This window comes from Mobula birostris, chromosome 4 (assembly GCF_030028105.1).
Source record: "Mobula birostris isolate sMobBir1 chromosome 4, sMobBir1.hap1, whole genome shotgun sequence".
In the NCBI taxonomy this organism is placed as follows: domain Eukaryota; kingdom Metazoa; phylum Chordata; class Chondrichthyes; order Myliobatiformes; family Myliobatidae; genus Mobula; species Mobula birostris.
In genome coordinates this window covers 92279348-92306689 of record NC_092373.1, presented here as the reverse complement: position 1 = coordinate 92306689, position 27342 = coordinate 92279348, and the positions used below count along the sequence as shown (strand labels likewise).

Below are 27342 nucleotides of genomic sequence, written 5' to 3'. Positions count from 1 at the left end.
AACATTAAAACAAGTCCACTGTCAGTGCCGTGCACTGTCTACAACGGGAAAAGGACAAGGCAGACTCAGGCTGTCCAGGGCAACCAAATCCAAAGAGTAATCAAAAAACCAAAATCTGCAGTACAAAAACACAGGTCAGAACACAAAGACTACAGGTTTGTAAGTACAAAAACTAACATGATTCTTTACTGGCCGATTCTCCCCAGCTGCTCTCTCCCCTCTTCTCAGATACTGGCTTTTTAAAATTGCACCCTCCAAATTCTGATTGGAATAGTTCTGACAAAGGGGCAGCCCACCAGTGCTCTAGATGAAGATTGACAGCGGTTCAGCACACCGATGTTGAGAGAGAACAAAAACAAGATCATGGGCGAGCAGTGCACACGTACATAACAATGAGACATCAAGATAAAGTGAGATCATTATGCAAACATCTCAATGGATGGACAAGTGAGTGAAAGTTAAAGAGCCTGATGGTTGTGAGGTAGCAACTGTTCTTGAACCTGGTGGTGTAAGTCCTGAGGCTCTTGTACCTTCTACCTGATGGCAGCAGCAAAAAAGAACATGGCCTAGGGTGGTGGGAATCTCTGATGATGGATGCTGCTTTCCTGTGACAATGTTTCATGTAAGTGTACTCAATGGTTGGGAGGGCTTTATCCGTGACGTACAGTGCCGAATCCACTGCCTTTTGTAGAATGTTGCATTCAAGGTCAGATCTACTTTGTGGAGTACAATTCATTCAGCATGTGAATTGCATGTCTTAAAAAAATAAATATCATGGGTCTTCAGAAGGTTAACACAAACACAAAATCGTAAACACAAAATACACAGTTCTGACGAAGGGTTCCAGCCCGAAATGTCGACCGATCTTTTCCACAGGTGCTGCCCAACCTGCTAAGTTCCTCCAGCGTGTTGTAAGTGATCCAGTGTGCCACTTGAAACATGATACCAGCAACATTTTGGCAAAAGTGATTCTGATGCTCTTGAGAAATGCTGACCTGTTTCTCTTTTTTTAGGTTAGATATTAGAACCAATAAATGATAGAATACAAGACAGAAAGGGCCATTTGAAGTGAACTTATAGGGAGTGTATCATGTTAGGCAAGTTGTATTATCTTTTGGAACAATATGCAGAGTTTCTTTCTTCCCCCACCCTTTTGAAATATGCACTTGCTAGCTTATATGTATATGTATCAGAGGTAACGTGATTTTCTAATCAAAGATTGAAATGCATACTGAATTTAATTAGTTTTTGCTTCTGTCATAGATAAAGAAGAACGTAGGAGACCGTCAATCTTATCTCAACTAGTACGCGTTAACTGGACTTGTGCTAGCCTATTAATCAGTATCATGTTCACCCCAGTTGAGATGTACATTAACTATTCTGCTACATGAATTAACCCTTATGCCAGTAGAGTTTGTGTCTTTAATTCTGCTGCAGCTTCATGGGCTAAAGATCTTGTTCTTTTTATGCAAGTTTACAGAGGTGCTGAAGGATTCACCAGATCTGGAATGAAAGGGTCAATAGGTGACAGGGTTGAATTGTATATTGTATATGTTTCCCAAGTTCGTTTTGCATCTCCAGGGTGAAAGTGGCTAATACAGCGTGACAATGGCTAAGTGAATCACAATGTGGACTGAGAGACACTATGCAGACTTGCATGGAGTAATGAATATAATGTTGTCTTCTATGTTATTCTCTTTAAATAGGACCAAAAGCAAGTCTGATGCTGCGATATCCGAATGGACAAAGGGAACAAATTGCACTTCCAGCTCAAGCAAAACTACTGGTTTGTATTTTACTTTAACTAGTCCTTAAGGTAGACTATACTAGTTGACATTTGTAAATGATTTGGTCTTTGCTGTGATGATTTGAGGAGATGCCACATCTGGGTCTGAAAGTGTCTTCCTCTGATCACAGAAGCATCCTGTCACCTTTTTTAATATATGTGACTGTGCAAAGTACCTTGTGCTTTCAGCTTTAATCTCATTCATTTGGACCTTTCTGCTGTTTAGAGATTATAGTGGATTTAAGGTGCTGAAATTATAGCCCAAGTTAGGACCAGAAGATCACTTGAGAGGAGCAATAAATTGGCATTAGCGGCAGACCAATCAATTTGCAGAGAGAACTTTACACAGGTCAGGAGAAGAGTTTAAAAATGGAGCATTTTGCGGGGCTCGGCGTATTAGTAGCAGACCAATCGATTTGTCATTCATTACCGGGGCAAATAAAAGTAAAGCACGGTTAATGCGAGCGGCCATTGTGTGAGTGGACCAGTGTAGAAGTGGGAACTTGAGGCTTTGGCGGGAAGACACAGGTAAGTAGTAGGTAAGGCTTTTGTAGTGGTTGAATAAAAAGTCACTAAATTACAGCTAATTAAATAAAGTAGGGATGTTGCAGGATCATGTGATGTGCTGTAGCTGCATGATGTGGGAGCTGGTGAACCTCATTGTGGTTCCTGGTGACCACATCTGCAGCAAGTGCTAGCTGCTTGAGGAACTCAGGCTCAAAGTTGATGACTTGGAATCTGAGCTTCAAACACTGTGACATATCAGGGAGGGGGAGAGTTACCTGGATTCTCTGTTTCAGGAGATAGTCACACCCATTAGATTAGCTGCCTCAAATTGGGTCTGTGGTCAGGGACAAGAGGGTGTGACTGCAAGTGAGGCGAGTTGTTGGATCCAAGAGACAGTGCTGGAAGAGCCTCAGCCCTTGAGCTTGTCCAACAGGTCTGAGATTTTTGCTCTCTGTCTGGATGAGAATGGGGGCTCTGGAAGAATGAGCAACCTAACTGGCTCCGTAGTTCAGGGAGCCATTCAAGAGGGGGAGAGAAGAGAAATGTAGTGGTAATTGGGGATAGTATAGTCAGAGGAATAAACAGAGCTCCCTGTTGCGAGGATAGAGCATCCCGTAGGCTGTGTTGCCTGCCTGGTGCCTGGGTTTGGGACATCTTATCTGACCTGCAGAGGAATTTGCAGTGGGAGGGGAAAGATCCAGTTGTCATAGTCCATGTGGGAACCAACAACATAGGTAGAATGAGGAAAGAGGTTCTGCTGAGGGAATTTTAGCAGCTAGGACTAAGTTAAAAAGCAGAACTAAAAAGGTGGTAATCTCTGGATAACTAGCTGAGCCAGGTGCAAATTGGCACAGGGTCAAGAAGATTGGAGAGTTAAATGCATGTCTCAAGGATTGGTGTGGGTTTGAATTCATGGGAAACTGGCACCAGTATTGGGGAAGGAGGAAGCTGTACCAATGGGCTGGGCTCCACCTGAACTGTGATGGGACCTGGATCCTAGTGAACCGCGTAACTAGAGCTGTGGGATAGGGCTTTAAACTAAATAGTAGGGAGGTGGGTTCAACAGATTGGATAAAGTAAAAGAGAAAAGTGTGGATAAAGATAAAGAAAAAGCAAAGGACAAAAAAAAGAGAAAAAGTAAGAGTGAAGTAAAGAAAAGTCAATTGCAAAAGAGAAAAAGATTACAAGATTTTAAGAGCACACTGAGTGTAAGGGCACTAGTATTTGAAATGTCAGTGAACTTGTGGCAGAAATCAGTACAAAGGGGTACGATTTAGTGGCCATTACAGAAACATGGTTGCAGGGTGGAGAAGATTGGGAAGTAAATATCCAAGGATATCAGGTAATACGGAAGGTTAGGCAGGAAGGTAAGGGAGATGAGGTAGTGCTCTTAATTAAGGATGCGATCAGGGCGATAGTGAGAGACAATATAAAATCTAAGTGGCAGAATGTTGAATCCGTTGGGGTAAAGATTAGGAATAGTAAAGGGAAAAAAGAATCACTGGCGGGAGTTGTCTATCGGCTTCCGAATAAAAACATTACAGTGGCACAGGCAATAAACAAGAGAAATATCTGAGCCATGTAAGAGTGGAACTTTAACTTGCACATAGATTGGGTGAATCAATTTCGTCAAAGCAGTCTTGAGGAGGGCTTCATAGAATGCATCCCTGATGGCTTTCTAGAACAGCACATTACTGAACCTTCAAGAGAACGTGCTAGCTTAGATCTGGTCCTGTGCAATGAAACAGGTAAAATTAGTGATCTTGTAGTTAGGAATCCTCTTGAAAAGAGTGATCACAGTATGATTGAGTTCCTCATAGAAATGGAGGGTGCAATAGTTCAATCTAAAACCAGTGTATTATGCCTAAACAATGGAGTCTACAATGGGATGAGGGAGGATTTGGCTAGTGTAGGCTGCGAACACAGCCTATATGGTGGAATGTTTGAGGAACAGTGGAAGACTTTCAAAGAGATTTTTCATAGTGCTCAACAAGAGTATATTCCAGTTAAAAGCAAGACTGGGGAGAGCCAGTCTTGGATAACCAAGGAAATAAAAAAGGCATCAAACTAAAACTTGTGCGTATAAATTCACCAAGAGTAGTGGGAAATTGAAAAATAGGGAAAACTTTAAAAAGCAACAAAACACCACTAAGTGAGCAATAAAGAAAGGGAAGATAGATTATGAAAATAAGCTAGCACAAAATATAAAAATAGATAGTTAAAAGTTTTTATAATTATGTAAAGCGGAAAAGTGTGGCTAAAGTGAACGTAAGTCCCTTGGAGAATGAGAAGGGGGAATTGATATTGGGTAGTGAGGAAATGGCAGAGGCTTTGAATGACTATTTTGTGTCAGTCTTCACAGTGGAGGACACATCTAACGTGCCAAAGAGAGATGTTATGGATGCGATGGAAGGTGAGGACCTCGGTACAATAGAGATAGTGCTGAGCAAACTCGTGGGCCTGAAGATAGATAAGTCCCCTGGTCCTGATGGAATGCATCCCAGGGTACTGAAAGAAATGGCAGAAGTTATAGTAGAGGCTTTGGTGATAATTTGCCAAAATTCTCTGGACTCTGGGCAGGTCCTAGTGGGATTGGAAGGTGGAGAATGTTATGCCACTGTTCAGAAAGGATGTAAACAAACAGCAGGTAACTATAGGCCAGTTATTTTAACATCTGTAGTTGGGAAAATGCTTGAAGCTATCATTTTTAAGAAATAGCAAGGCATCTAGAAAAACATGGATCCATCAGGCAGATGCAGCATGGATTCAGCAAAGGCAGGTCCTGTTTGACAAACTTACTTGAGTTCTTTGAGGATATAACAAGTGCAGTGGATAGTGGGGAACAGATGGAGGTTATTTACTTGGATTTCCAGAATGCCATCGATAAGGTGCCACATAAAAGACTTATCCATAAGATAAGGATGCTTTAGAATTGGGGGTGATGTATTAGCATGACTAGAGAATTGGTTAACTAATAGAAAACAGAGAGTTGGGATACATGGGTGTTACTCTGGTTGGCAATCAGTAGTGAGCGGTGTGCTGCAGGGGTCGGTGCTGGGCCCACATTTGTTCATGGTATACATTAACAATCTGGAAGAGGGGGCCAAGAGTGTATCGAAGTTTGCTGATGATAATAAATTGAGTGGAAAAACAAATTGTGCAGGAGAAATGGAAAGTTTGCAGAGACATATAGATAAGTTAAGTGAGTAAGCAGGGGTCTGGCAGATGGAATACAGGTTTCCCCCGCCATCCGAAGGTAGAGCGTTCCTATGAAACGGTTCGCAAGCCGGAATATCGTAAAGAAGCAATTACCATTTATTTATATAGGAAAATTTTGTGAGCGTTCGCAGACCCAAAAATAACATACCAAATCATGCCAAATAACACATAAAACCTAAAATAACAGTAACATATAGTAAAAGCAGGAATGATATGATAAATACACAGCCTATATAAAGTAGAAATACTTCTCTACAGCGATTGCTGGCACAGATCTCCGTAGCGAAAATCTCACACAAGCGCCTTTGGCAAAAACACTCTCTCCAGTAACCTTTAAGCTATGAAGTTGCCAAATCATACCAAATAACACGTAAAAATACACTGCCTATATAAAGTAGAAATAATGTATGTACAGTGTAGTATCACGGGAATCGGGAAGACAGCGAGCACGCTGATGATGGTGTGTTAGACTGAGTCGTCACAGGTTGGGGTGGTGCAGTGGCCCCCACCCTCCGGGCAGTGACCCGATACCGGTCCGTGAAGAACGCAGCGGTAGCCGGGAGGCACACAGCACATCTTTAAGAAAAAAGCCGAAATTAGCATGTTTATTTCTGCTTTTTTCTTAAAGATGTGCTGTGTGCCTCCCGGCTACCGCTGCATTCTCAGCGAATCGGTATTTGTCCGCGGCCTGAGGGTTGGGGTGGTGGGACACAAGCTCTTCTCCGATGACTGCCTGCCTCGATGTCGAAGGTCGAGGTTCGTCATCTGCTATGGCTGATGTGGAAGGCTTGCTTGACTGCTGAGCCTTGTGCATTTTTCTATCATACAGTTCTTTGTAAACACTCAAACCATCCTGCAAATATCCCCTAAACTAACGTACCCTTTCAAAATTAAAGTCGTACTTTATCATTGCAGCGAATCTCACGCAGTTGCTTCACTTTCGCCACTGCATTCGGTTTCGATTGTTATCCTTTCCTCTTCCAATTGCATCAGCTCTTCATCTGTCAGTTCTTAGTCATGGGATGCCAAAACCTCTTCAACATCATCTTTGTCAGCTTCCACAAGCCAAACTCACTTTGTCCTTACTTGGTTCACCACGATCGAAACGCTTAATTATGTCTAGTTTTACACTGAGTGTAACACCCTTACAAGCTCTTCCAGGCTTTTCCGACACCTTAGAACTCATCTTGGAAACGGCTGCTCACAGGCATGTGATTAAGCAATGCCAGCGAGAATGCAGTTCCGAATCCTGGGGAGAGCAGCTGCTCGGGGCGCGCGCTGCCTTTTATTGCACGTTGATTTTTTTCATGACTGAAAACACCTTCTGTTAGCGAAAACAGGTAACTAATATAGGTCTTTCGTAACAGTGAGGTTTCGTAAAGTGAACGTTCAAAAAGCGGGGAACAGCTGTACCATGTCGGTAAATGCAAGGTCACCCACTTTGGAAGGAAGAATGGAAGATTATTATTTAAATGGTAAAAAATTGCAGCATGCTTCTGTGCAGAGGGATTTGGGAGTGCTTGTGCATGAATCACAAAAGGTTGGTTTGCAGGTGCAGCAGCCTATCAAGAAGGCAAATGGAATGTTGGCCTTCATTGCTAGAGGGATTGAATTTAAGAGCAGGGAGGTCATGCTGCAACTGTATAGGGTACTGGTGAGGCCACATCTGGAGTACTGCGTGCAGCTCTGGTCTTCTTACTTGAGGAAGGATGTACTGGCTTTGGAGGCAGTACAGAGGAGATTCACCAGGTTGATTCCAGAGATGAGAGGGTTAGACTATGAAGACAGATTGAGTTGCCTGGGACTGTACTTGCTGGCTTGCTGGAATTCAGAAAAATGAGAGGGAATCTTATAGAAACACATAGAATTATGAAAGGGATAGATAAGATAGAGGCAAGAAAGTTGTTTCCACTGATAGGGGACATAGCCTCAACATTCCTGGGAGGGGGGGGGGTAGATTTAGGATGGAGATGAGGAACTGCTTTTCCCAGAGAGTGATATATCTGTGGAATTCACTGCCCAATGAGGAAGTGCCTCAATGTGGAAGTTGCCTCAGTAAATATATTTAAGACAATGTTGGATAGATTTTTGCATAGTTGGGGAATTGAGGGTTATGGGGAAAAGGCAGATGGGTGGAGATGAGTCCATGGCCAGATCAGCCATAATCTTATGGCGGAGCAGGCTCAACAGGCCAGATGGCCTACTCCTGCTCCTATTTCTTAATAAATTTTGAGAATGAGGTTACAAGTATATGGACTGTAAAAGCTCTGCAAATATTTAACAAGAACCAAATTAATGAAGATAAACATGGGTCATTTAGTCAAAAATTGCAGAAGCTATTGTGGGAAGCATATGATAAAAGGGCAGAGTATTTAAACAAATATTTTGTCCTGTTTCTGAGGAAGAGGATGTAACATTTTCTAGAAATGCTAGGGAACTGAGATTCTAATGAAAACAACATTTAAGGAAATTAGCTTTAAAATTGCTTAAGAAATTTATGGGACTAAAAAAAGTACTCATGGATATAATTGGTGATCATCATCCGAATTTCTATAGACTGCGGGGTAGTTCCTGCAGATTTGAACATGGCAAAATGTATATTAAATTATAACTAAATTATAATTTAAAGCTTCTAACTTTTTTATATAATTCATTATTCTTTATAATTGTTGAATGGAGTGGGATTTGATGACTGTGCTTCCACTCACTGAAGAAGTTTCATATCCATGAAATTCTCTAGCATAGAAGGTATGAGTGCCAAGTCACTGAATATGTTAAAGGAGTTGGGTATGTGGAGACAATCACATCAAAGAATGTGGGGAAAGTGCAGGGATATAGAAGTGTGGTAGATCAACCATTTTCCTATTGATTGGCCAAGTAGAGATAAATCTCTGCTTTCTATAGTTATGAGCAATTAACCTTTTTTTTCCTTCTATATATGAAGTGAATGGTTCCAAATTTAAATAGGAAAACCACTTTAACACTGACTCTTAAGATTTCAATATAGAACAACAACATTCTCATAAAATATTCATGATGTAATCAAGTCAAGACTGCAAGAACACCTGGCAAAACAGTGATAGAAATCAGGCAACACACACAAAATGCTAGTGGAACACAGCAGGCCAAGCAGCATCTATAGGAAGAGGTACAGTCGACGTTTCGGGCCCTGACCCTTCGTCGGGACTAACTGAAAGAAGAGCTAGTAAGAGATTTGAAAGTGATCATTTTGGATCTCCCTCTCCCCCTCCCACTTTCAAATCTCTTACTTTCTCTTCTTTCAGTTAGTCCTGGCGAAGGGTCTTGGCCCTAAACGTCGACTGTACTTCTTCCTGTAGATGCTGCCTGGCCTGCTGCGTTCCACCAGCATTTTGTGTGTGTTGCTTGAATTTCCAGCATCTGCAGATTTCCTCGTGTTTCTGTATAGAAATCAGGTTTTGTTTAAGGCGAGACTTGACTTTACCTCCAGTGGTTATAATTCTATTACTCTATAGAGCTGATTTGTTTGAGCTAGGATTACTGTATAAAGTCAAACTGACAAAACATTGAATATTAACAGAAGTATAAATGTTCATACCCTGGCTGGCTGGAGTGGTTTGGTGAAGTTTGTTTTATGTGCAATCAATGATTCTGCACAAATTGTGAGAAATCGGTGCTATTTGATCAAATGATTTAACTTCTTCATCCACTCCCTAGTTTCTACTCTAACTTGCTTGTTTAGTGTAATATGGAAGTTCTCTCATGGAACAATACATTTGTTTAAAAAAAAATAAACTTTTTCTTCCAGAATACTTTTGAAAATATTTCTTGAAAAATTTGTGGTAATGATAGAAAGTTTGATTTCTACTGTGAAAATGAGTGTAACCAAAAAATAAGAATTTAACATCTCAAAGTCATTACACCAGCTGAATAATTACTGAATCACTTTCTTAAAAAAATCTGCTAGTTTTGTGATGCATTGTTGAAAACATTAAATTATTCCATTTTGAATAGTAGTTAGTGATCCTTGCATTCAAATATCCAGATTAATCTTGTAGCTTCCAAGGCTGAGCAACCATTTCAGTGTAATTGGCCACTGTTCGAATAGAACATATGATTAGCATGACTGTTTATGCCCTTTAATGGTAATACCTTCACTTCCTCATTTAGTTTAGATGTTTTACTTTCAAATAATTTTCGAAAGGATGGTAGTCTGTCATTCTGCAAGAGCATAAGAAGCAATAGCACTTCAGCCTGTTCTGTCATTTCACAGGATTGTCACCTCTCTTCCAGCATCTTTCTTCCCCACCCCTCACCACCACCACTTTTGGAATCCAAAATCTATCATTCCCAGGCTTGAATATACAAATTAGGAGGTGACCCTTTAGTACCTGAATTGCCACTTAATACGTCTGTTTACCTGCAGTACTTTTGTCCCCTCACTTACCAGGAATCTATCTACCTCTGCCTTTAAAATATTCAAAAATTCACAATCCTCATCACTCAAAAGGGCAGCCAGTTATTTTCAAACAGTGTTTCCTAGTTCTAGATTCTCCCATGGTCATTCTGTCAAAACTCTTGTTCCTTATTCTTCTAGTCTTCAAGAAATACAAGCTTTTCCTGCCCAGCTTTCCTGCCAACCAATTCCCCTTGGGATCAATAAAGTATGACTATGACTATAAAGCAAGCAGGCCAGAGTAGTAAATAGTCTCTGATATGTTTCTAATGTACAGTGTACTTTGTTAAATGTCCAAACGTGAGTAAATGAGCCTCTTGGTTGGTTGGCATGGATGAGTTGGCTGAAGGGCCTATTTCTACTTTGTACTGCTCTGCCTTTAACAACTTAAAATATTTCTCATACTAACTTCATTCAAGTTATACAGTAGGACACAGAGGGAGCTGGGTGTTCCACCATATAATTGGATAATATGCCTTTCATCCTGCTAAAACAGGCAATTTCACATTTCCCCAGATCACTTAACATTATCCTTGAGTCATCAGAAAATTTAGCAACCTTTGACACTTTCATCCAAATCATTTATGTTTTTAAAATGGTAGAATGTGAGGCCCAGCACAGTTCCCTCTGCATCTTAATAAGCAGAAAAAGATTAATTTATTCCTCATCCAATTCCTGTCACCTGGCTATTTTTCATCATTTATGTTACTTCTTATACAGTGACCTATTTTTCACCATAACCAGTGACTAAATACCGTATCAAATGCTTTCTAGAAATCTGCATAATATAACACCATAAGACCATAAGACAAAGGAGCAGAAGTAGGCCATTCGGCCCATCGAGTCTGCTCCGCCATTTTATCATGAGCTGATCCATTCTCCTATTTAGTCCCACTCCCCTGCCTTCTCACCATGACCTTTGATGCTCTGGCTACTCAGATACCTATCAATCTCTGCCTTAAATACACCCAATGACTTGGCCTCCACTGCTGCCCGTGGCAACAAATTCCATAGATTCACCACCCTCTGACTAAAAAAATTTCTTCGCATTTCTGTTTTGAATGGGCGCCCTTCAATCCTTAAGTCATGCCCTCTCGTACTAGACTCCCCCATCATGGGAAACAACTTTGCCACATCCACTCTGTCCATGCCTTTCAACATTCGAAATGTTTCTATGAGGTCTCCCCTCATTCTTCTAGACTCCAAGGAATACAGTCCAAGAGCGGACAAACATTCCTCATATGTTAACCCTCTCATTCCCGGAATCATTCTAGTGAATCTTCTTCGTACCCTCTCCAACGTCAGCACATCCTTTCTTAAATAAGGAGACCAAAACTGCCCACAGTACTCCAAGTGAGGTGCCTTATAGAGCCTCAACATCACATCCCTGCTCCTATACTCTATTCCTCTAGAAATGAATGCCAACATTGCATTCGCCTTTTTCACTACTGTCTCAACCTGGAGGTTAACTTTAAGGGTATCCTGTACGAGTACTCCCAAGTCCCGTTGCATCTCAGAACTTTGAATTCTTTCCCCATTTAAATAATAGTCTGCCCGTTTATTTTTTCTGCCAAAGTGCATAACCATACACTTTCCAACATTGTACTTCATTTGCCACTTCTCTGCCCATTCATCCAATCTATCCAAGTCTCTCTGCAGACTCTCCATTTCCTCAGCACTACCGGCCCCTCCACCTATCTTCGTATCGTCAGCAAACTTAGCCACAAAGTCATCTATTCCATAATCCAAATCATTGATGTACAATGTAAAAAGAAGCGGCCCCAACACTGACCCCTGTGGAACACCACTGGTAACCGGCAGCCAACCAGAATAGGATCTCTTTATTCCCATTCTTTGTTTCCTGCCAATCAGCCAACGCTCTATCCACGTATGTAACTTTCCTGTAATTCCATGGGCTCTTATCTTGTTAAGTAGCCTCATGTGTGGCATACATTGACTGGTTCCCCCTTTTGTTACATCTCAAAACAAATCCACCTAATTTGTCAACCATGATTTCCATCTTACAAAACTATGTTGACTTAGCCTTATTAAGTTGAATACTACTTAAGTTCTGTGCTAACAGGTCTTTGAGTAATAGCTTCTAACATTTTGCTCGTGATAGATGAGAAGCTAACTGGTTAGTAGTTTTCAATGTTCTTTCACTCCTTTCTGAGTATGGGATATTGCTGCTTTCCAATCTAATCTAATGGAACTTCCCAAATACAGGAAATTTTAGAAAAATAAAACCATCCCACATCAACTATCTTCTAATCTACTTCTAAGATCTGAGAGTGAAGATGTTAGAAACATATCAGCCTTTAGATTAACACATACAAAATGCTGGTGGAACACAGCAGGCCAGACAGCATCCATAGGAAGAAGCACAGTCGACGTTTAGTCCTGACGAAGGGTCTCGGCCTTCACCTATACTGATAGCGGCCTGAAACGCCGACTGTGCTTCTCCCTATGGATGCTGTCTGGCCTGCTGCGTTCCACCAGCATTTTGTGTGTGTTGGTTGAATTTCCAGCATCTGCAGATTATGATTATTGTTATGATTATGAAGACATGTAAGTCCTCTTTTATTGTCATTTAGTAATGCATGCATTAAGAAATGATATATTATTTCCTCCGGTGTGATAATCACAAAACACAGGACAAACCAAAACTGAAAAAACTAACAAAACCACATAATTATAACATATAGTTACAAACAGTGTAACAATACCATAACTCGATGAAGAAGTCTGTGAGCACAGTAAAGTTCAAAGTTTCTCAAATGTCCCACATCTCATGCAGACGGGAGAAGGAGGAAAAACTCTCCCTGCCATGCCGACCACAATCCGACTCTTGAGTCATCCGAAAACTTTGAGCTCTGATCAGCTCTCCGACACCGAGTACTGAGTGCCATCTCTGTCCGAACGATTCGACCTCCTTCTCGGTCGCCAAAAGCAGGCAAGGCCAGGGATTTTGAGGCCTACCCTCCGAAAGATTCACGACCACACAGTAATGACAGCAGCGAACGGGCGTTTCAGAAGTTTCTCCAGATGTTCCTCTGTGCTTTCACGTCCATTCTCCATCAAATCAGAATTGTCCACGGCCCCTATTTAACAGATCGATATCATTTTCACTGGAGAGCTGCGCACACGCAGTGCGTCGCCATCTTCTCCTCCTGCCGGTTCGTTTTCCTCCTGTTTGAGCCTTTAGATCAATCAATTTGCTCAATACTGATTCGCTGGTGGTTGTATTTTTTCTGAGCTCCTTTCCTACCTTCCAATTCATTTACAGCTACTTCTGGGATGTGGCGAAAACTGAGGAAATGTTAACACGAGAAATTCTGCTGATGCTGGAAATTCAAGCAACATACATGAAAGTTGCTGGTGAACGCAGCAGGTCAGGCAGCATCTCTAGGAAGAGGTACAGGCGACGTTTCAGGCCGGGACCCCTCGTCAGTCCTGACCTGCTGCATTCACCAGCAACTTTGTGTGTTGACTGAGGAAATGTACCTGTTTAATTCACCTGCATCCTGTTTGCCTTATTCATTTCTCCAGATTTACACAAACTAATGCTCATCTTGTTGACTACTAATTTTGAATACATTTTTAGATCAAGGATTCACAAACCTTTGTGCAAATTCCTCACAGATGTGTCCTTAAAGACAATTCCTTTCCCTGAAATTATTTCTCTTAGTCCTGGACGCTCCATCTTCCCATATAGGTGAAACAGGAGGAAATCTGCAGATGCTGGAAATTCAAGCAACACACGTAAAATGCTGGTGGAACGCAGCAGGCCAGACAGCATCCATAGGGAGAAGCACAGTTGACGTTTCAGGCCGAGACCCTTCGTCAGGACTAATACAATCGACGTTTCTGGCCGCCATCAATATAGGTGAAAGCTGAGACCCTTCGTCACGACTTTGTTAGTCCTGACGGGTCTCGGCCTGAAACGTCATCTGTGCTTCTTCCTATGGATGCTGTCTGGCCTGCTGTGTTCCACCAGCATTTTGTATGTGTTGATGTAAAGGCTGTTATGTTTCTAGCATCTTCACTCTCAGGTCTTAGGATCTTCTATATTTCAATGTGATCACGCTCATACTTCAAAAAATATAAGACCATTCTACTCCATTAAATCACAGCGTAGACCACTTGCGCCAGGAATCTCTGGTAAACTCTGATTCCACTACCAGCAAAGCCCTTGTATACTTGGTGAGATAGACCAAAACTTCAGATCGTACTTGGATATAGGTATTTCAGAATTCTTGTATGTATTGTAGTAGTGTAATTTCCTCGTATCCAATCCCATTCCAGTAAATGCTAATACACCGGTCTGTCTAATTGTTTGTTGACTTTCTATGTGGCGTGTGTGAGAGCAACCATTATTCAGTGTTTTTTTTTCCCTATTTAACAAATGCTTTGAATTTGAATACAGTATCTGCAAATTAATCTTCTGTTTTCTGAGAATCACACCACCCTTAAATGTTCCACTGGTAATTCCACAAATGAGCCACACTCCACACTTGTACATTCATAGCTTCGTGAGGAAAAATACTGGGCATTGTTCTGAAGTGTGCTGTTTGCTGCTCCAGTATTCCACGGAGCACTCTTCATCAGGGATAGCTGGATTTCAGTAGCATTTGTCCAGTCTAGTTTCCCATTCCCTGATATCAAGTTACAGCCCTCCAGTGTTTTGAATTTGCTGATTTGAGGTTCCAGTTCCTTTTTACTACCACCCCTCTCTAACTCACCATTGAGCCCATGTCTTCACCTTCAATGATAAATCCACCTCTCTGGTTCAGTTGTACATTATACCTATGCTGCTCCTTTTAGGGCAGACATTTCATTTTCTTTTTATCTAACTGAATTGCTCATTACCCCAGCTGCCACCTTGCCCACTCACAGTGGGTCTGTACTATCCTTTTAATTTATATGAAAATAAATGATCCATGATGGAATGGTGGAACAGACTCGATGGGCCAAATGGCTTAATTCTACTCTTGTGCTTTAACTTTTAAGTTAAAACAATAACAATGTAGAATAAAGTATGAAAGCTACTGAAAACATGCAGTGCGGGTTAAAGTGCAAGATTGTAGAAAGATTGTGAGGCCAAGAGTCCATCATATCGTTCAAGAGGCCTGTTCAAAAGTCTAATAACAGTGGGATAGAAACTGTCCTTGAGCCTGGTGATGTGTGCTTCCCTAGAATGTTTCCTGTTTCCTGCAGTGCATCAGGTAAAATTTTTGATTAAAGTTTCAGTCTTGTTTATGCTTGATGCACACTAAGTCAGAGTCGGTTGAACAGTCATGTTAGTTCAGCTTCTGAGGGCTGAGATATTCTTGTTGATGCTAGCAATGACTTCCTTACCAAGCTAAGTTTGCAATAACACAAACTTATTTAAATTTTATCCTTCTTATATCAGCTATTATTGAACCATTTTCCTATAGAGCTTTTATTTCTCAGAGAGATGTAGCTGTTGACAATTTGAATGTTTCTTGATTCTTCATCATCATATATTTTGTGTAATTTCCACAGCCATATTTTCTGGTTCACCCTTAAGTCAATGTAATTGACCTTATTTTTGTTAATGACTTTATGTAGACTTAAGATTACTGTTGTATACTTGGTAATAAGAAACTATTATGATCATTCTACCCCTGATGATTGGAGGTGACCTAATGATAGATAATATCATTCTTCTACTGTATATAAGGAATTTTATGTATATCCAGAATATGCCCTCGGGTTAGGGAATTTGCATTCTTGAGAAACACAGTCTTGCCATTGGGGTATAACTGTTCAGGACAGTGAATATGATGAAATTCTTCACTCAAAGATCTGTGGTTTCTGTTTTCTGAAGCTTTAAGTTAAAAGCAGTAAATAGATAATTGAAGCAACACACATCAAAGTTGCTGGTGAACGCAGCAGGCCAGGCAGCATCTGTAGGAAGAGGTGCCTTTTAAAACAGGACGAACTGAAGGAAGAGTGAGTAAGGGATTTGAAAGTTGGAGGGGGAGGGGGAGATCCAAAATGATAGGAGAAGACAGGAGGGGGAGGGATGGAGCCAAGAGCTGGACAGGTGATTGGCAAAGGGGATACGAGAGGATCATGGGACAGGAGGTCCAAGGAGAAAGACAAGGTGGGGGAGAAACCCAGAGGATGGGCAAGGGGTATAGTCAGAGGGACAGAGGGAGAAAAAGGAGAGTGAGAGAAAGAATGTGTGTATAGAAATAAATAACGGATGGGGTACGAGGGGGAGGTGGGGCATTAGCGGAAGTTAGAGAAGTCAATGCTCATGCCATCAGGTTGGAGGCTACCCAGACGGAATATAAGGTGTTGTTCCTCCAACCGGAGTGTGGCTTCATCTTTACAGTAGAGGAGGCCGTGGATAGACATGTCAGAATGGGAATGGGATGTGGAATTAAAATGTGTGGCCACTGGGAGATCCTGCTTTCTCTGTTGGACAGAGCGTAGATGTTCAGCAAAACGGTCTCCCAGTCTGCGTCGGGTCTCGCCAATATATAAAAGGCCACATCGGGAGCACCGGACGCAGTATATCACCCCAGCCGACTCACAGGTGAAGTGTTGCCTCACCTGGAAGGACTGTTTGGGGCCCTGAATGGTGGTAAGGGAGGAAATGTAAGGGCATGTGTAGCACTTGTTCCGCTTACACAGATAAGTGCCAGGAGGGAGATCGGTGGGGAGGGATGGGGGGGACGAATGGACAAGGGAGTTGCGTAGGGAGCAATCCTGCGGAATGCGGGGGGAGGGGGAGGGAAAGATGTGCTTAGTGGTGGGATCCCGTTGGAGGTGGCGGAAGTTACGGAGAATAATATGTTGGACCCTATTCCTAGTGGGGTGGCGGGAGGATGGAGTGAGAGCAGATGTGCGTGAAATGGGGGAGATGCGTTTAAGAGCAGAGTTGATAGTGGAGGAAGGGAAGCCCCTTTCTTTAAAAAATGAAGACATCTCCCTCGTCCTAGAATGAAAAGCCTCATCCTGAGAGCAGATGCGGCGGAGATGGAGGAATTGCGAGAAGGGGATGGCGTTTTTGCAAGAGACAGGGTGAGAAGAGGAATAGTCCAGATAGCTGTGAGAGTCAGTAGACTAATAGTAGACATCAGTGGATAAGCTGTCTCCAGAGACAGAGACAGAAAGATCTAGAAAGGGGAGGGAGGTGTCGGAAATGGACCAGGTAAACTTGAGGGCAGGGTGAAAGTTGGAGGCAAAGTTAATAAAGTCAACGAGTTCTGCATGCGTGCAGGAAGCAGCGCCAATACAGTCGTCGATGTAGCGAAGGAAAAGTGGGGGACAGATACCAGAATAGGCACAGAACATAGATTGTTCCACAAACCCAACAAAAAGGCAGGCATAGCTAGGACCCGTACGGGTGCCCATAGCTACACCTTTAGTTTGGAGGAAGTGGGAGGAGCCAAAGGAGAAATTATTAAGAGTAAGGACTAATTCCGCTAGACGGAGCAGAGTGGTGGTAGAGGGGAACTGATTAGGTCTGGAATCCAAAAAGAAGCGTAGAGCTTTGAGACCTTCCTGATGGGGGATGGAAGTATATAAGGACTGGACATCCATGGTGAAAATAAAGCGGTGGGGGCCAGGGAACTTAAAATCATCGAAAAGTTTAAGAGCGTGAGAAGTGTCACGAACATAGGTCGGAAGGGATTGAACAGGGGGTGATAAAACCGTGTCAAGGTATGCAGAAACGAGTTCAGTGGGGCAGGAGCAAGCTGAGACAATAGGTCGGCCAGGACAGGCAGGTTTGTGAATCTTGGGTAGGAGGTAGAAATGGGAAGTGCGGGGTGTGGGAACTGTAAGGTTGGTAGCAGTTGATGGGAGATCCCATGAGCGGATAAAGTCGGTGATGGTGTGGGAGACAATGGCCTGGTGCTCCTTAGTGGGGTCACGATCGAGGGGTAAATAAGAGGAGGTATCCGCGAGTTGTCGCTGTGCCTCGGCAAGGTAGAGGTCAGTACGCCAGACTACAACAGCACCCCCCTTTATCGGCGGGTTTAATAATAAGGTTAGGATTAGTGCAGAGGGAGTGGAGAGCAGAGCGTTCCGAAGGAGTGAGGTTGGAATGGGGACAAGGTGCGGTGAAGTCGAGACGGTTGATGTCCCGTCGGCAATTAGCGATAAAGAGATCCAGAGCAGGCAGAAGACCAGAGCGGGGTGTCCATGAAGAAGAGGAGGGTTGAAGACGGGAGAAGGGGTCATCGGTGGGGGTGGAAGAGTCCTTGCCGAAGAAGTAGGCTCGGAGACGGAGACGGCGGAAGAAAAGTTCCGCATCATGGCGAACACGGAACTCGCTGAGGTGTGGGCGAAGGGGAACAAACGTGAGGCCCTTACTGAGGACCAAGTGTTCTGCCTCCGACAGTTGAAGGTCGAAGGGGATGGTAAAGACCCGGCACGGATGAGAGCTGGGATCAGAGGGGTGAGGGGGGAAGCTGGGGGTGTCAGTGGAGAGGGGAGGGTTGGGGTGAGAGGAAGATGGGGCCTCTGAGGGCCCAGGAGCTGACGATGGGATCTGAGGAAGACGGGGCTGCGGAGTGGTGGTGGGGGAAGGGGAGACGGGAGTCACAACAGCAGCACATGAAGACCCGGCCTGGAGTTCAAGGCTGGCGTCGCAGTTGGTGGGTGCGCAATCGCTGTGAAGGTGTCCATGGTCGTTGCTGGAGTCCGGGTTTTGAATATGCCCTGAGGTGTTGGAGCCGCCGAGATCAATGGCAGAGGCCGCAATCTGAAGTTCATGCCTGCTAGTTTCATGGCCAGCAGGATCTGGAGTCCGTAGATGTAGGATCTTGCGATCTTTGCCTAACATGAAAAAGTAAAAAAAACGGCGACTGCAGGCATGAATCCGACGGAGGATGAAATAATGGGTAGGACCATTACAGATGGCGAAGAAAGTGTCCCGAAGGTGTGGAAGGGTCTGGGATAAGGACACCAAATACCTCCTCATGGCGGAGAGAGTCGCCTTCAGAGCTTGACGGGAGAAGCGGCGAGAGGCAGAGTCAATAAAATGTGAGTACCTGGGATCCTCAGAAGGTCCAAATTGAGAGGCTTGGAAACGAATCCTAAAGCCAACTGGAGTAAGTTGGCAACAGAGGCACGTTCCAAGAAAGGATATATGGCTGTGATAGCGAGTCTGAGTCAAAGTGTGGTCGAAAAGTTGAAGAGCTGAAGAAATTACAGATGGGGAGCAGTGAGAGATGGTTTCACTGAACTCCCGTCGAAGAGAGGATCTAAACTTCTTCGGTGTAGGCATCACTGGAAGAGGCTTCGCAGTAGTGAATTTAAATGCAAACAACAGGAATTCTGCAGATGCTGGAAATTCAAGCAACACACATCAAAGTTGCTGGTGAACGCAGCAGGCCAGGCAGCATCTGTAGGAAGAGGTGCCAGGCCAGGCAGCATCTGTAGGAAGAGGTGCCCAGGCCAGGCAGCATCTGTAGGAAGAGATGCCTACCCCGGTCTCCCGCGTGACAGGCGGGGATACTAACCACTATACTACCGAGGATGCTCTTCCTACAGATGCTGCCTGGCCTGCTGTGTTCACCAGCAACTTTGATGTGTGTTGCTTGAATTTCCAGCATCTGCAGAATTCTTGTTGTTTGAAATAGATAATTGTGTGAATTCCAGTTGGCGATCAATTGATTGCTGGAAAACTAAGGGATTAATGGAAGTGGGCATAGTTCAGGAAGGTTGAGTTGATGTAAACAATGAGTGATAGAGCACTATAGCAACCACAGGTCCTTCAGCTCAGCTGTTATCATCCCTACTCCCATTTACCCATCCCCGAACTGTAGACCACCATATCCCTCCCATCCATGTACTTAACCAAACTTACCTTTAAACCTTTGGGAGAGTAGGAACGAAGGCTGGTATTATTTTTACATTTGTCATTGAAAATCTGGGATTGAATTGGAATGAGAGTTGTAGAGTCCTGTGGGTCCATATTTTTTCAAACAATAAATATGATCACAGCTGCATTTGACAAAGCTTGCACCAATATCTTTTCATTTAAAAAGTTGAAGGTTGCAAAGTTGACATGTTAATTACAGGATTCGTACAGCAAAATATAGTTCTTGCATTGGTTGTGCGGCTGGTGGACAGTAGATCCTGATAGGTGGTGAACCTACGGCATACACAAAAATTTTGTTGGCACGCAGCATGCACTGCTACCCCTCGATTCTTTAAACTCTACCAATAATTTTTTTAAAACCATAATGTTTATCTTTACGGCCAAATGAAGCTGCAAATGACTTTCTGTAACTAAGAACAGTGAGAAGTTTTCACAGAACATGTCTCACGCCGCCTTGGTGCAAGCTAGATGGTTGCAAGAACATGTGACTTTGAATGATATGTTTTGAAATCCTTACAGACTTGGTGTGCATATCAGTAGTTGGATAGTAAATGTTTGCAATAAGAATGCTATTTAGAAATCGTTATTTTTCAAAGTTTTAAAAGATTAATAATTTTTAAAAAGTTAACAGCTATATTTTAATTTGTTTCTGTTATATTTTAATAGTAAAACCATGAATACACGTAAATAAGCAAAAGGACTCAATCTTTTTTCCCTTAAAAAGTCCATTATTGTTGTTAGTAATCAATGACAATCTCTGTTCACAATTATGACATGCGAGAGAATTTTTTAAAAAGATTATTGCCAATTTGGGCACTCATTCTCAAAAAAAGTTTTCCGCCCATCTCCAAGTAAATGTATCCTCGGGGGGGAGATAAGCTATATGACCCAACTGAATGAATTTGGGTTTACTCTGGAGTGGAAACCCTAACCATAGCCCAAAGCTGTTTGAAGTGAGATTTAAATGCCTAGCATTGAACTCTATAATGGAGATAGCTATTACTCTGAGTAAAGCTTCTCTTCTGTGTCATTCAGTAATCTCTTTTGCCTTGTGTTTCTCTCAGGCACTGGTGAAGCACATCCAGTCAAAAGGATACCCAAATGAGCGGTTTGAGCTGGTCACCAACTTTCCACGCAGGAAGCTCTCCCACTTGGACTATGAAATTACACTGCAAGAAGCTGGACTGTGCCCTCAGGAAACTGTCTTTGTTCAGGAGCGAAATTAACCTGGGAGTGCAAAAAAGATTTTATACAAATGTTGCAAGATCTGGTTGGTTGGTGATAACCTGGCTTCAGCCTGAACAAGGAGAACTATGTATTTTCATCTTTTTACTGGACCTAGTGAGGCAACTGATGTGAAGAAATTTGGTGATCTACACTCAATTCTTAATACTTTTTGATTCCCAAACGAAGAACTCTTTTTACTGGACCATAGAACACTGGATATGATTTATGTTTTGTTAGTCATAAAGTGTCCATCATTCTATGCTTGACCCATTACATTTGGACAATGCCAGACATCAGTTTCATTTGTATTTGTCCCCCTACACCTGCTGGTCTTGGCAATGCTCCAAGTTGCCAAAACCAAAATCTACAAGAGCCTCGCATTTTTACTACTAGGAGGAAGCCTTCCTTGCACTAAGAGCAGTTCACTACAGGAACCACTGGGGAAGCAGGATGCGAAATGACGGATTGGCATCCAAAAAGATTTGATTTTGTCTCTTGGTAGTGTTGCATATTTAGGCTGTAAGTACGTGATAGGAATTTGATGTTGTTCACTATGATGCATCTTCAGTTGCCCTGATATCTTCAAACAACCCAACTCAGGCCTGTGCTGGAATTCGTGACCTTATGTTATGGGTGGAGTTATTTCAGCATAGCCTGGGGTAATCTCATAGGTCTGGCATGCTGGGTCTAAAGCCACCAACTTTTCTTTAGTCTGCACTTTTGAGGCACAAGTTGCTGTGGAATGATTATTTAATGGTTTAGTGCATCATTCCAAGATCAACAAGCTCTAAAACAGGGGTTCTCAACCTTTTTTATGCCATGGACCCCTACCGTTAACGGAGGGCTCCATGGATCCCAGGTTGGGAACCCCTGCTCTAAAGGGACCCGAGGCAATCTAGCCCACCTGACTAGAGCAGCGAGTCCTGTGAATACACATTTGATCTTTGACATTAAGCTATCAGGGTGAAGCTTCTATGTTCTTAAAGCAAGGTTAATACTGAGGGATTTTACACAGTTCATTACTCCATATAGGGTCAAGAATTGAGTGATTGTGCTCATTTCTGTCATCACCAAACTTCAAGGTTTTACCTGGTTCCTGACATGAATTTCTTTGTGATCCTGCTTATCATTCTGGTTTGTGTCATGTTACAAATTTGAGGGGTTGTATGAAGCAGGATCCTTCATGGTAAACTTTGGAGATGAGCAACCTACCCATTGAGAATGGTTTGAGCCCCAAACTGTGATGGGTGAGGGTTGGGATAGGGATGTGGTGGTGATGGTGGTGCTAATGTGTGATTGATGCACAGTTTTGGGGTTTAATGAAGGACAGTAAAGAATTATGTATATCTGCCACAGAGCTGGTACCATGGAGGGAGTGAGCAATGTTAGTGTGTCCTGCTGGGAACAATCAGTGTTTTATGGCTGTATTCAGGCCTGGTCCTTCATATTCAGAGGAGGGGAGGAATTTGAGAAAGTATATTGATAATAAGTATCTTTGGCAAATTTGTATGAACACAGCGAGCAGATCTTGTATGGTTCTGCAGGCATTTGTACATACATGGAAAGAGCATGAAACACATTGGAAACTATGTGCTAGGGGATGGTTGGTATTGAATTATTGTTTGGAACAGTTGGGGCCCTTTGGGTGGGTGGGTGAGGGTTGGCAAAGGAGGAGATCAGACCCAACAGGGAGATTAGGGGTGGGGGTGGGTGGGAGCATTGTGCATTAAAGGGAAGGTGAACACCAATGAGAACAGTTGAGTGTGTGTTGGGTCAGGTAACTGTAAAGTAAGAATGTGTGAGACTGACTAAGAAAAAATAATTAAGTGGGAGGAGCTCTGTCACTTCGGAAAGAGCCATATTGGAAATAGACTGTTACTGTGTGTGATTAAGTATGGTGAGCATTGCATCATAGCAGAATAAGTCCCTTGTTCATTTTTTTTCTGCCAATTAAGGTTTTTGATCCCTGTAATTATCAATCATTTTTTCCAGCAGAGGCTATGAACATTCTGTATTCTGTGAAAGGAATAAACATTAGCAATTAAACAAGATTTTGATTGATGAAATAATGTTCAAAATTAGCCACTTTCAAGTCCACAGATATGGAAATTGTTGGGCTGTGTTATAAACATGCTGGTGATAATGTAACTGGACAAGAGAGATCAGAAATTTAATTGCGAAAAAAGATGGTCAATAATATTTGGATTCTGTCCACTGATTTTCTGCATTTAATCTGTAACCATCAGATATATGATATGATCTTGATCAATTCTTTGAAAACGTGGGAGAAAGGGTTACAATGGGGGAAATTAGTGAGGAATAGGATTGCTTTGTGAGCTGGCATGGACTTGATGGACGGAAATGGCTCCTTGATTGTAAGGGAAGGTGGTACTACATACAAAATGCTGGAGGAACTCAGCAGGCCAGGCAGTATCAATGGAAAAGAGTACAGTCAATGTTTTGGGCCGAAACCCTTCAGCAGGACTCAGCCCGAAACGTTGATTGTATTCTTTTCCATAGATGCTGCCTGGTCTGCTGAGTTCCATCAGCATTTTGTGTGTGTTGCTTGGATTTCCAGTATCTGCAGATTCTGTCTTGTTTGTGAAAGGAAGATGGTAAATAGCTAAACAAAGCAGATCAGTGCAGACTATAAGACATCGTACACCCAGGTTCTGCAATCAATTCTTCATCCAAATCTCAATGAAATATTAAATCATGTCAGATTACTACTTGTTTTTAATAGTACTTCAGTTATTCAGTTTGTGAAACATGAGTTTATACTCCCAAGTAGACTGCCTGGATAAGATCTCCAAAGACTAGGCGGTTCCCACACATCTGACCAAGTGAACCAGTAAACTGAATAATTTGAACATTACAGGACTGCGGCAACCAATATCACATTTTGTAAACCTCAATCAATAAAATTTATAGTTTGCTTTTTAACAGAGCTGTATAGGTGTATTTTTTACCCCGATTTTCAAAGATCATCTGGTTCTTGGGTTTATGAGGCCAGTTAAAGTGTTACGAAGTATAGGAAAAGCTTGAGACAAGAACAGATACAAAACTAATAATACAAACAAAGGTGTGAAGAATGGTGGGGTTTTGAAATGTACACAGCAGGTCAGACTGTATGAGTGGTCAAAGAATAACAAACAATATTCTGCGTAAATAATTCGTATTCTTTCCTCCCCCATCTTCACTGTTACTTAAAACTAACTGGTTTTCTCTTTTTCTCAACTGTTTGCTCTCTATAGTAGATGCCTGACCAGCTGAGTGTTTCCCGTAACTTTTTTATTTCAAACTTCCAGCATCTTCAGATTTTCAGGTAAGGGGAGATCGGGGCAGATGACAAAAAGCTTAGTCAATATGCTTATGTAACACCTTGGAAGAGGACGGTGGAAGTTGAGAGGATAAAAATGAAATAGCGTAACTTTCTTATCAGCTGATGACATGACTATTGTCATAGAAATTACAACAAGAGTTCCTCAAGTGCTTAGGCTTTGAAGACTGTAGGACTGGAAGGAGTTACAGAAATAATTTGCAGAATTATAGCCATGGTAAGTTTGAGAGATACAGAGTTAAGAATATTAAAAACTTTGAGGCGAGTTGAAATGATAGGTCTTTGGATAGTTCAAGTTATGACACGGGCTGACACTTATGAGTAGGTATGACATGTGGCTAGGGATGTGTTTGACTCAAGTCAGGATGACAGGGTTCCAACAGTGATTGGGTTTGAGCAGATATGCTGTTAAAAGTAGAAATAATATTTTTTTCTTTGTGCTGTGGGTGTGTGTAAGCTCGTCCTCAGGTCCCACATCAGTTTGTAAGCAGTTCATTTTGGCTGCAGGTGAAGTTGATGGCCAGTGAAAAGTGTTTGTGTCATGAATCAATGACTTCAGCATTCCCTCTATGTGCCTGTACTGACTATCAGATATTAATTCAGTGCCTAAGAACATTGAAGAGATGGAGAGAGTGAGAGTTGGGTATCATGGGCATGGAGGCGTTTCTTTTGTGCGTTTTGCTGAGAGATAGGATGTAGAAGACAATAGGAAAGCAATCCAGGATCTGTGGAGGGTGGATAATAGTGACACAAATGTAGTTGGTTTTCTGGGTCAATTCGATAGATGAGATTGGAATTGGACAAGTGCATTCTCGCCCAGTCAGACAAGGATGGAGAAAAGTGGTGTAGTTGGCACCTCCTTAATGCAGTATGTTTAGATGGGACAGAATATGTTAGGAGTGTCCAGGAAGGATTCCAGACACAATATGTGGACAGGCCAAACTGGTTCTGGTGCTAGGCAATGAACCTGGACAGGTGTCAGACCTCTCAGTTAGTGAGCATTTTGAAGACAGGGATAGGAGCAAACGGCATGGGAAAGTATTTATTTGAGGGACGGGGAATTATGGAGCTATTAGGCAGGAACTTGGGAGCATAAATTGGGAACAGGTGTGCTCAGGGAAATTCACAGTGAAAATGTGGACCTAGTTTAGGGAGCACTTGCGGGTTCTGCGTAGGTTTGTCCCATAGAGGCAGGGAAAGGAATGTAGGATAAAGGGACCATGGCTGGTAAGTGGATTACACAGGGTTCTAGAGGGTTACAAAGTAGCCAGGAAGGAGCTTAAGAATGGACTTAGGAGAGCTAGAAGGGCACATGAGAAGACCTTAGCGAGTAGGATTAAGGAAACCCCCAAGGCATTCTACACATATGTGACAACAGGTGGATGACTAGAGTGAGGATAGAACCGATCAGAGATAGAAGAGGAGCCATGTGGATCAGGGATAGAAGAGGAACCATGTGCCTGGAGTCAAAAGAGGTAGGGGAGGTCCTTGGTGAATACTTTGCTTCAGTATTCATGAGTAAGAACCACCTTGACATTTGTGAGGACAGCAGACTGATAGCTTGAACATACTGGCTATAGGAAAGGATATGCTGGAACTTCTGAGGGAAAAATTAAGATAGCTAAGTCCCTGGGGCCAGATGGAATATACCGCAGGCTACTATGGGCAACGAGGGAAGAATTTGCTGCTCCTTTGGCAATGGCCTTTGCGTCCTCACTGGCCACAGGAGTAGTACTGGATGATTGGACAGTGGCAAATGTTATCCCTTTATTCAAGAAAGGTTATAGGGATAACTCTGGGAATTATAGACCACTGAGTCTTACTTAAGTGATAGACAAATTTTTGGAGAAGATTCTTAGAGGCAGGATTTATAAGTATTTGAATAATCTGGTTAGGAATAGTCAGCAATGCTTTGTTCGGGGCAGGTCATTCCTCAAGAGTATGATTGGATTTTTTGAGGATGTGATAAAGCATATTGATAACTATGGATTTTAGTAAGTCATTTGATAAAGATTCCCCATGATAGGCATATTCAGAAATTCAGGAGGCAGGAAATCTAGGAAAACCTGGCTGCTTAGATTCAGAATTTGCTTGCAAGAAAACAGAGGGTGGTAGTAGATGAAGCACATTCTGCCTGGAAGTTGGTGTTCCACAGGGATCTGGTCTGAGATCCCCGCTCTTTGTGATTTTTATAAATGACCAGGATGAGAAAGTGAAAGGATGTGTTAATAAGTGCAGATGACACAAAGATTGGTTGAGTTATGGATAGTGTAGAAGTTTGTTGTATGTTACATTAGGACATTGATGGGATGTAGAGCTGGACTGAGAAGTGGCAGATTGAGTTCAACCCAGAGAAGTATGGTCTGATTCACTTTGGAAGGAGGAATTTGAAAGCAGAATACAGAGTTAATGGCATGATTCTTCACAGTATAGGGGAACAGAGGGATCCTGGAGTCCACACCGATAGGTCCCTCAAAGTTGCTATGCAAGTTGATAGGTTGGTTAAAAAAGTGTATGGCGTGTTCATTAGGTGGGGAATTTAGTTCAAGAGCAGCAAGATAAAGTTGCAGCTCTATAAAATCCTGGTCAGAAAACACTTGGAATATTGTGTTTAGTTCTAGTCACCTCATTATAGGAAGCTTCCGGAAGTTTCCATGAGGGTGCTTCATGGAATGGAGAGCATGTTCTGTGACGATAGGGCTTTCTGTGATCTAGGGCTTTTCTCTTTTAATGAAAGGAGGATGAAAGGTGACGATAGAGGTATAAAAGATGATTGGAGACATAGAGTGCATAGCCAGAGATGTTTTCCAAGGGAAGAAATAGTTAATACCAGGGGGTATCATTTTAAGGTGATCGAAGGAAAATATAGGAGGGGTTTTAAATATTTTCACACAGTCCTGCCAGAGTGGCAGGTACATTAGGGGCATTTAAGAAAATCTTAAGACAGGTGAATAATAGAAAGA

The 27342-nt window shown here is 42.4% G+C and overlaps 1 protein-coding gene across 1 annotated transcript in view; it reads left to right on the top strand.

Annotated features, from left to right (window-relative positions):
- Positions 1-22711, top strand: part of ubxn7 (UBX domain protein 7) — a 130148-nt gene extending 107437 nt beyond the window's left edge. The window contains exons 10-11 of the mRNA XM_072255752.1: positions 1707-1786; positions 20877-22711. Coding sequence (XP_072111853.1) covers positions 1707-1786; positions 20877-21038 — 242 coding nt within the window. The 3' untranslated portion in view covers positions 21039-22711. The remainder of the gene's footprint in view (positions 1-1706; positions 1787-20876) is intronic.
- Positions 22712-27342: the final 4631 nt, after the last annotated feature.